The sequence below is a fragment of the Gorilla gorilla genome, chromosome 20 (assembly GCF_029281585.2).
Source record: "Gorilla gorilla gorilla isolate KB3781 chromosome 20, NHGRI_mGorGor1-v2.1_pri, whole genome shotgun sequence".
Lineage (NCBI taxonomy): Eukaryota > Metazoa > Chordata > Mammalia > Primates > Hominidae > Gorilla > Gorilla gorilla.
In genome coordinates, this window is record NC_073244.2 from 69,845,218 (window position 1) to 69,854,958 (window position 9,741).

Sequence of the window (9,741 nt, forward strand, 5' to 3'; positions counted from 1 at the left end):
CTGAGGAGAATGGCATGAACCCGGGAGGCTGAGCTTGCAGTGAGCGAAGATCACGCCACTTCCTCCAGCCTGGGTCACAGAGCGAGATTCCGTCTCAAAAAAAAAAAAAAACAAAAAACCACCATGCAATGATAAATAATAATGGATCATTGAGGAAGAATTCATGAGACTTCGTTACATAGTCCTTTGTATTTGTGTATATATTTGGAAAAATCCATTACAAAAGGTACAATATGTTCTTGCATCAATAACTTTATACAGGCATACTTTGGAGATAGAACAGGTCAATTTTTTTTTTTTTTTGAGATGGAGTCTCATTGTGTTGCCCAGGCTGGAGTGCAGTGGCGCAATCTCGGCTCACTGCAACCTCCACCTCCTGGGTTCAAGTAATTCTTCTGCCTCAGCCTCCTGAGTAGCTAGGATTACAGGTGCCCCCACCCCCGCCACCATGCCCAGGTAATTTTTGTATTTTTAGTACAGACGGGGTTTCGCCATGTTGGCCAGGCTAGTCTCAAACTCCTGACCTTGTGATCTGCCTGGCTTGGCCTCCCAAAGTGCTGGGATTACAGGCATGAGCCACCGCGCCCGGCCGACAGGCTTCTTTATCCCATAAATATCTCTAAATCCCATCATCAAAGAGGCAGATTTGAGAACTGTTCTCCCACCTCTGCACTTGGCAGCCTTGTAAATACATGCTTTCTCTGCTGCAAGACTCATCATCTCAGTGATTGGCATACTGTGAGATGGACAGAACAGGCCTGGTTCTATATCAATAGTGTGGAGGAATTGTTTCATTTTATAGACCAGTATCATCAGCTTCCTCAGGAACCTTTAGTAACATGGATAGTGAGAATAACTAACTTAGGGGAAACATCTTTGGTTTTAAATAATGCAGAGTGGAAGAACATGTTTGGGTTGATGTAGTACCTACAGCTCACTCTTCAACAATTGCAGATAGGTATGTATCATCCACACACACAAGAGTTTATTCCTGAAGGAACAGCCAGCCTGGGTGGGTGTATAAAAGCTACTCTAAAGTCTGTCTACTCGGCAAAGCGGGACTGTCTGACTCCCCCTATAAATGCCAAGTGGGGCTCCCGAGATGAACCAGCTTAATATGCTTCCCATGCAAGCCATGTGGAACTGGCATTATGATGATAGGAATATTTACCTACTGAAGATGTTTATTATCCAGGTCATGGTAAATGTCTTGGTTTGGGGAACCCCATCTTCTTGGGCACCTTATGTAAACTTACTGCTGCAAAATTGAGCTATAGTCAGTCTTACCAAATTTGCTTCCTATTATGGGACTTTCAGATGCTAATAAAACCATTAGATTAATTAATAAGATAGACAATGATGAAAGGTACAGGGGAGAGTCAAATAGCTCCTTCCAGGAAGGTAGAAATTTTTAAATAGTTATAAAGAAATAAGACAAATAAAGAAAACATGGATAGGAATGAAACTAAGAGGAAAAAGAAAAGGGGGAAATCATGATACTCATCCCAGCATGGTGGAAATCTTTAGATGGCTATTAGATGGAAATTAGATGAATAAAATAAAAACTGATGGGATTAAAACAAAATTCTGAATGTAACACTATTGAAGGTTGGGTGGACCAAAGGAAGTTCCTGTTGATCCCCCAACATTAAAGGGTCTTAAGCTAAGTTGCTGTAGTTCCTGAAGTTTGGATAAATTTTAAAAGCCAGAAGGTAAAGATGTAATGAGAAACCCCACCTGGAATGCCTAGGGTGATGGTTAGACTGGTTAATCAAGGTAGCACTTGGAAAAAAGGCCAAAGTCTCCTGGCCTGAACCCTGGGTGGAAACCTGAAGACATCCGCACAAGAAAGGGTAAAATGGTCTGGAGAGAAGAGTCCTGGGACTAGAACATAAAGTAAAAGTTGACGGGACTATGAAAGTTGGAATGTTAAACATGCTTTTTTTTTTTTTAAGTTGTACTACCAATAAACTGAGTTCTTTCCCTATTTTGTATTGTTCACAAAAAAAAGAACACCCAATTTGGGGGGGAAAAAAAAAAAAGGCAAGCAAGTTTTATTTCTGAGCAGAAATGGAGAATGAGTAAGCTCTTGCTCTAAATGCCTCTTCTCCCTGAACATAGAAGGCATGGGTTTTTTAAGAACTGAGCGGCCGGGCACAGTGGCTCATGCCTTTAATCCCAGCACTTTGGGAGGCCGAGACAGGTGGATCACCTGAGGTTGAGAGTTCGAGACCAGCCTGACCAACATGGAGAAACCCCGTCTCTACTAAAAATACAAAATTAGCCAGGTATGGTGGCTCATGCCTGTAATCCCAGCCATAACATTAATTTATTAGGCAAAACACTCCTTGCCATGGAAACAGAAATAAAGAATAGCCACTTCCCAGCAATAACATGAACTCCTGGATTTAAGACACAACCAATATCAACAGGTGGAGAGCATCTTCTGCATACGTGCTCCACCTTTGAAAACTGCAGCCATTTATCACTACCAAAATAGCATTTCTTTCATTGGTCTTCCTGTAAGATTGATAAATCTTAGATAAATTAATCCAGAATTAATTGAATATAAGTTGGAATCTCAAGCGAGGGATACTAAGTGGATAAAAGTGTTGCTCAACGTACTGGACACTATGATTGATTTTATAGGCAGGAGAGTTGTCTTCTGTGGGAATCACAGACAGAGATTCAGCATGTATTCCTGCTTTAGGGAACACAACATTTCTCCTCTATCTTCCTTGTCTTGTCCTATCTGGATTAGTTCTCTCTTGTCCCTGACAGACTGAGAAACTGACTCTAATGCCTCAGAGTGCATTCATGTGAATTTATAACACAATAATGTTTATCAGCCTCTGCTCCCAGTACCGGGATTTTGCGACTGAAAGACTGTTCAAAACGTTATGATAATTTGGATTTTTAGTCTTTGGGGGCATCCTAAATAATAAGTTTAGCATTGGAGAGCTCGAGTTCCCCAAAATCTAAAATAATATTTTTTCAAATACTTGAGTGATCAGTTACAGACACTAATCTCCAAAAATCTCAATACGGGTTCTAAGGCTAGGTGAGACTATCCTCTACCCTAGAAGGACATGCACTTTAAGGACAGACCGCTGAGGTGGAGCTGGGCCTTTCCTGCAAGTAAGTGAACATGATGGTAGGGTATACCTGACAGCATAGTTTGACAGGGGATATAGACTTTCAAGGAGAAAATAGACATGAAATAGATACATGCAGAAGTATAGTCAAATTGAGGGAAGATGACACTTAGGCCAGAGTGGTGTTTATTCACCACTCTGTGCAATCAAGCGCCTCTGAGAAGGCCTTCTTTACCGCCTTGGAACTGTCTTGGAACCTGAGGAAACTACATAACCCAGAAATCTCTGCGTCGAATGACAGCGCGTCAGAGCCAATGAAGGCTCAAAGTAAAGGCGTTTCCGCGGAAACAGTATAAAGGTGGGACTTCCGGCGTCCTCTACTAGTGGCCATTTTGATTGGTGTTGGGTGTATTTTCCAGTGAGAGACCGCGGAGTGTTGGGTCGTGTAGAAGTGACTGAACCCAGAAGGTGGAGACGAGACGTTGTCCCGACTGCACAGAGGCTGCTCTGCAGCTCCTTAAAGGCGCTAGGCGTGACCCGCACCAAGGCCGGGATCGGGACCACCGTGCCCGGGTACCTGCAACTGCTCGCCCCCTCCTTTCTACCCCGCTTTCCCCACCCAGTCGGATGGCGGCGGCCGCGCCGAGGCCCCCGGCTCAGGTAATTGTGGCGTCTTCCGTGCCCTCAGGTCACCTCATCTTTACCTAAGTCCAAAAGCAGAGAGGAAGCGGCGCCTGCTCAAGGTTCTACAGCCTGAACCCGGCGTCGGGTCACTGAGGCGCTCTCTGTGGGCCCCCGTTTTTGACACCCGCGGGATGCGCTCGGGAGAGCTACAGGCACAGGGAGCGGTGCGGGCAAAGGCCTGGAGATGAACTGAGCCGAGAGGATCGTAACCTAGGGTCCACAGGCACCTGTCGGGAGCAAAGTGTGAGGCAGAGCTCCTCCTGGAAGAGCAGGCTGAGGACTGTGTATTCACCCTGAGAATGCTGGAAGCCATGGACAGCTTCCAACAAAGGAAGGAAAAGATCAATGTCCAGGCTTTAAAGGTTTCCGAAAGTCCAGTCGAAAAAGAACACAGGGGATGACTTTCGGGCCCTGGGAGGTTGAATTCTTGTTCAACCTCTACAGATCAGATAGGTGCTAAGAGATGACATTTTGTACTGAGGCGCTCAGTTCAGACAACCAACTCGCGTTTACCTAGTTACAGGGCCAAGAAAGAGTTCAGGGAGGCCTGAGCTTATCAAATCTCATCAGGGATACATTCTTGTAGCTTGTGCCTCTCCTCTCAGGAACTCCGGGCTGCAGAAGCACTTGCGGAACCTCCGCAGGGAAGCGGAGGGTGTTATTCCCTCACTGGCCCTAACTCCTATCCACATGCTCTTTAGATTGGGATGTCCTGGGATTCTTAGGTACCTTTTTTTTTTTTTTTTAAGTTTTTTGATATGGGAACCCTGGAGGAACCTTAAACCCAGGATCCTAAGTCTGTGACACAGGATATATGGAGGTATTCCCATTTCTGTCAACCAGTATAAACATACTTGGAAGGTTAACCCAGGAGTTAGTACCAGGATGTGAAATGCTTAGAGGTGAAACTGACCAGAGGGAGGAGGTGATGTTGCCACAGTTTCATCTGGCTGTAGTCTCCTCTGGCTCTACAGTGGAGAACAGACTGTGGGGTTGAGAGAGGAGGAAATAAGATGAGAGTTGAGGCTTTTGCCGTAATCCAAGTGAGGGTTAACAGACTAAGATTCATGGCTAAGGAGATGTGGCTGGATTCAAAGTTGATATTTTGTAACAAGCATCTAGGTTTCCTAATACGCAAAGTAAGGGCATGAAGAGAGCAATCAGGAGCCCGAGGTTTTTGGTCTTAGTAGCTGTAGCTAAGGAAGCTGCATCAGCTGAGATGAGCATGTTGGTAATAAACATAATTAGAATATTATGCAAATATCAGGATGACTGTTATAGCCATATGAAGAGTCAGAGACGAATAAGTGTAGGCATCAAATGGCTATGGACATGCAGGTTGGGGTATCTGGAAAGGGATTGACACTGGAGACATCTAATATATGGTAGCTAATGTGTATGCTATGGTGAGTGAGCCATGGGTCACATTAAGGAGAACACACTTCAGATTCTGGTGGTAAATCTTTTAGGGGACCAGAAAGCAGTGGTTGAATGATGAGGACTGCATCTGTTGCTTGGGTCCCTGGGTAATGTTACTGGGCTTCCTAAACACTGGAGAGGTAGGTAAGTGACCATGATGGTAGGGTATACCTGTCAGCATAATTTGACAGGGGACATAGACTTTCAAGGAGAGAATAGACATGAAATAGATATATGCAGAAGTATAGTCAAATTGAGGGAAGATGACACTTAGGCCAGAGTGGTACTTATTTACCACTCTGTGCAATCAAGATTTGAGATGACTTTGGTAGTGTGTGGGGGGTTTCATTACACGTGCTGAATATGCTCAGGGAGAAATATGGTCATCTGTGACAGTAGGTCTTGGGCCTTAAATGGATTAAAAACAGGACTTTTTTTTTTTTTTTTTGAGATGGTGTCTCACTCTGTCGCCCAGGCTGGTGTACTGGTGTATAGTGGCGCAATCTTGGCTCATTACAACCTCCACCTCCCAGGTTCAAATGATTCTCCTGCCTCAGCCTCCCGGTAGCTGAGAATACAGTTGCGTGCCACCACGCCCCACTAATTTTTTTTTGTATTTTTAGTAGAGATGTGATTTCACCATATTGGCCAGGCTGGTCTCGAACTCCTGACCTCATGATCCACCTGCCTCAGCCTCCCAAAGTGCTAGGATTACAGGTGTGAACCACCATGCCCATCCAGGACTGGTCTTTAAATGGCAATGGTATTAGGTGAATGGAAGTTGGTCCGTGTTGCTGAAGGGTAAGCCATTGCAGCACAGAAGTGGAATAAGACCATGGATATCTGAAGTTACATGTGGTTTTGCATGGATGTGGAGTAATGCAAGGAGGCATTCATAGAATTATTAGGGACTACCACTGCTAATGGGAACCATGGTCATTTTGTGTTATTATTGGATCCTGTTTGAATATGTGAAGCATATTGGATGCTGTCAGCCATATTGTGGTATAAAGCCAAAAATGGAGGCCCAATATGATGTGTCACCTTGACATCTAGTGATATTGGTATGACCTCAAATGACCTGAGAACCAATTCCCTTCCCACTAGGCTCTTTTAGATAATAATCAGCATGGCCTAATAATCCTTTTATTAGGGAGACCAGGCAGAATTCCTGGTTATTATACTTTGTAGTGAGTTTCAATTTTATCCTTACCCACAGTGTTATTCAAACAAGCCAGTTGCATCCTCCTAAGGGATTCGGGGGTCATCACACCCTCTTCATTTTAAAAGCTTGCATATCATAGTTTCTGGTTATGCACTCTTATCCATAGTGCAACCCCTATGTGGTCCTTCATGATGAGGGATGTCCTCTTCTAGACTTTGAGTGTATTTGATTTTTAAACATATTTATAGCACCTGTCTAGTGTTTGATGTCATGTGTTTGGTCATTAATATAACTGTAAGGTGAAAATCTCACCCTTACTGGTAGAAGGAAGAAGAGGGTATAAACATACTTTAACTTGTGGGGAGGCAGAGGCCAATGTGGGAGGCAGTTTAGTGGGGGTGGCCATGGGCATGTGTCTGTGCAGTCTAAAGAATGATGTGTATTTTGGCCTAGCACAGTGGCTCATGCCTGTAATCCCAGCACATTGGGAGGCTGAGGTGGGTGAATCACTTGAGCTCAGGATTTCGAGACTAACCTGGGCAACATAGTGAAACCTCTCTACCAAAAATACAAAAAAAAAAAAATTAGCTGGCACGGTGGCATGCACCTGTATCCCATCTACTCGGGAGGCTAAGGCCAGAGAATTACTCGAGCCCAGTAGACAGAGGTTGCAGAGAGCTGAGATTATGTCATTGCACTCCAGCCTGGGCAACAGGAGTGAAACCCTATCTCAAAAAAAAAAAAAAAAAAAAAAGCAAAAAAAAGGAATGATGTGTATTTAGAGAAGGAGTATGTCTGATAGACTGAGGATGCTGCATTGGGATTTACATGACTTCATCTCTACCAGGGGCATTGGCTATCAGGAGGTATGGACCGCTTTATATCAGCACCAAAACATAGAAATCTATTGGTTCACCCACTTCTTGTGGCTGATGGCTGTACACCATGACCAGTGAGCCCATGAGAAGATAGTGACACCAGTGGGCCTAGTTTCTCCTTGTAGTTTAGGACCTTGGGAGGAGGAAGGGCAAGGGTGGATAAGTGGATGAGCATATGGAGTGTTTGTGGTTTCATCTGTCATCATCATGGCAGGGCACTGTGACCTTTGAAGATGTGGCTGTGAACTTTTCCCAGGAGGAATGGAGTCTCCTTAGTGAGGCTCAGAGATGCCTTTATCATGATGTGATGCTGGAGAACCTGACACTTATATCTTCTCTAGGTAAGGCACTCACACTCTTCTCTGTGACCTCAGCTATTGTCTGTCTGTCCCCATCTTTTTTTCCCCATGGCAAGACTGTTTTCCTCACTTCAGGAGCCTGGGCACAGGTTCCTCTGTTAGTTCCCTGGGTAGGTTCTATGTGGTATGTAGGACTGAGGTGTGTGCACTGCCCTCTCTTCTCCTTGAGCAGCCCCAACACCTGCTTTGCTGCAAGCTCCCAGAGAAGGAGCTTTACAGGCACCATAATGCATCCCACCTTGCTTGCCCTCTGGCTGTTGAGTAATTTTTCTAGATCAGAGACTGGTATGCACAGGTTCTGCTTCCTTGCTCTAGGTGACATTTATTCATGACTGCCTGTGCTAGGAATTCCTCCCATCACTGATATTCTCAATACTTACATGCACCATAGGTTGTTCTTGCAAGACCCTCCTTATAAATTATCTTGTTTGTTTTGTTTTGTTCTGTTTTGTTTTCAAAGTCTTACTCTGTCACCCAGGCTGGAGTGCAGTGCTGCGATCATAGCTTACTGTAGCCTCAATCTCCCAGGCTCAAGCAATCCTCCTTCCTCAGCCTCTGGAGTAACTCGGACTAGAGGCGTCTGCCACCACATCCCACTAATTTTTATTTTTAATAGAGATGAGGTCTGGCTGTATTGCCCAGGCTGGTCTCTGACTCCCAACCTCACGTGATCCTCCCACCTCATCCTCCCAAAGTGCTGGGATTACAAGCATGAGCCAGTGTGCCCTGAGTATTTTTTGCTTTTTTGTTTTTTTTTTTTTCAGACAGGGTTTCACTGTCATCCAGGCTGCAGTCTACTGATGCAATCATGGTTCACTTCATTCTCAACCTTCTGGGCTCAAGTAATCCTCCCACCTGACTCCTAAGTAGCTGGGACTACAGGAGCATGCCACCCTGCCCAACTAATTTTTGTTCATTTGTGTTTTTGGTTTTGGTTTTTTTTTTTTTTTTGGGACGGAGTCTTGCTCTGCCACCCAGGCTGGAGTGCAGTGGCCCAATCTCGGCTCACTGCAACCTCCGCTTCCCAGGTTCACACCATTCTCCTGCCTCAGCCTCCCGAGTAGCTGGGACCACAGGCACATGCTGCCACACCTGGCTAATTTTTTTGTATTTTTAGTAGAGACGGGGTTTCACCGTGTTAGCCAGGATGGTCTCGATCTCCTGACCTTGTGATCCACCCGCCTCGGGCTCCCGAAGTGCTGGGATTACAGGCGTGAGCCACCGTGCCCAGCCTCATTTGTTTGTTTTGTAGAGATGGTGTCTCATTATGTTACCCAGGTTGGTCTTGAACTCCTAGGGTCAAGTAGTCCTTCCAGTTTGGCCTCCCACAGTGCTGGGATTATAGGTGTGAGCCACTGCACCTGGCCAAAAATTATCTTTGTAGTATTTAGTTTTCTTTCCTATGGGCTATCATGTGCTGATTTTTTCTGAACTGTTGGTTGGCTATTCTTCTCTCTTGTCTTTCTCTTATTCTTTATGTCATCCATGTCTCCTGTAAATTCCATGTATATCTTTGCAGTGGGACTGAGAGTTCTCAGTGATCCGGAAGTTGCAGCTAAACCCAGGCTCAGCATGATGGGCCCAGAGGGAGGCCACCTCTGAGGAGTAACACCCTGGAGGAAGACATAACATTAGGGATTTAGGAAAGTCATACTAGAAGCTCTCCGATTTCACAAGTATTTTTTTTTTTTCTTTGCAAAAAATCTCATAATATTTTTTTTTTATATATATGTATATTTTTTATTGATCATTCTTGGGTGTTTCTCACAGAGGGGGATTAGGCAGGGTCACAGGACAATAGTGGAGGGAAGGTCAGCAGATAAACAAGTGAACAAAGGTCTCTGGTTTTCCTAGGCGGAGGACCCTGCGGCCTTCCGCAGTGTTTGTGTCCCTGGGTACTTGAGATTAGGGAGTGGTGATGACTCTTAACGAGCATGCTGCCTTCAAGCATCTGTTTAACAAAGCACATCTTGCACCGCCCTTAATCCATTTAACCCTGAGTGGACACAGCACATGTTTCAGAGAGCACAGGGTTGGGGGTAAGGTCACAGATCAACAGGATCCCAAGGCAGAAGAATTTTTCTTAGTACAGAACAAAATGAAAAGTCTCCCATGTCTACCTCCCCCTACACAGACACGGC

The 9,741-nt window shown here is 44.9% G+C and overlaps 1 protein-coding gene across 6 annotated transcripts in view; it reads left to right on the top strand.

The window, feature by feature from the left end:
• The first annotated feature begins 3,457 nt into the window (after window positions 1-3,457).
• Window positions 3,458-9,741, top strand: part of ZNF776 (zinc finger protein 776) — a 61,517-nt gene continuing 55,233 nt past the window's right edge. For 3 of the 6 annotated variants that reach the window (XR_010132073.1, XR_010132075.1, XR_010132074.1), the window contains exons 1-2: window positions 3,479-3,755; window positions 7,456-7,582. Coding sequence is in view for 2 of the 6 variants with exons in the window: in XM_004061562.5 (XP_004061610.2) it covers window positions 3,723-3,755; window positions 7,456-7,582 (160 nt within the window). In the remaining 4 variants the exon portion in view is untranslated. Of the gene's footprint in view, window positions 3,756-7,455; window positions 7,583-9,741 lie in introns of all 6 variants that reach the window. The other 3 variants (XM_004061562.5, XM_031004117.3, XM_055370812.2) reach the window with 3 other exon arrangements.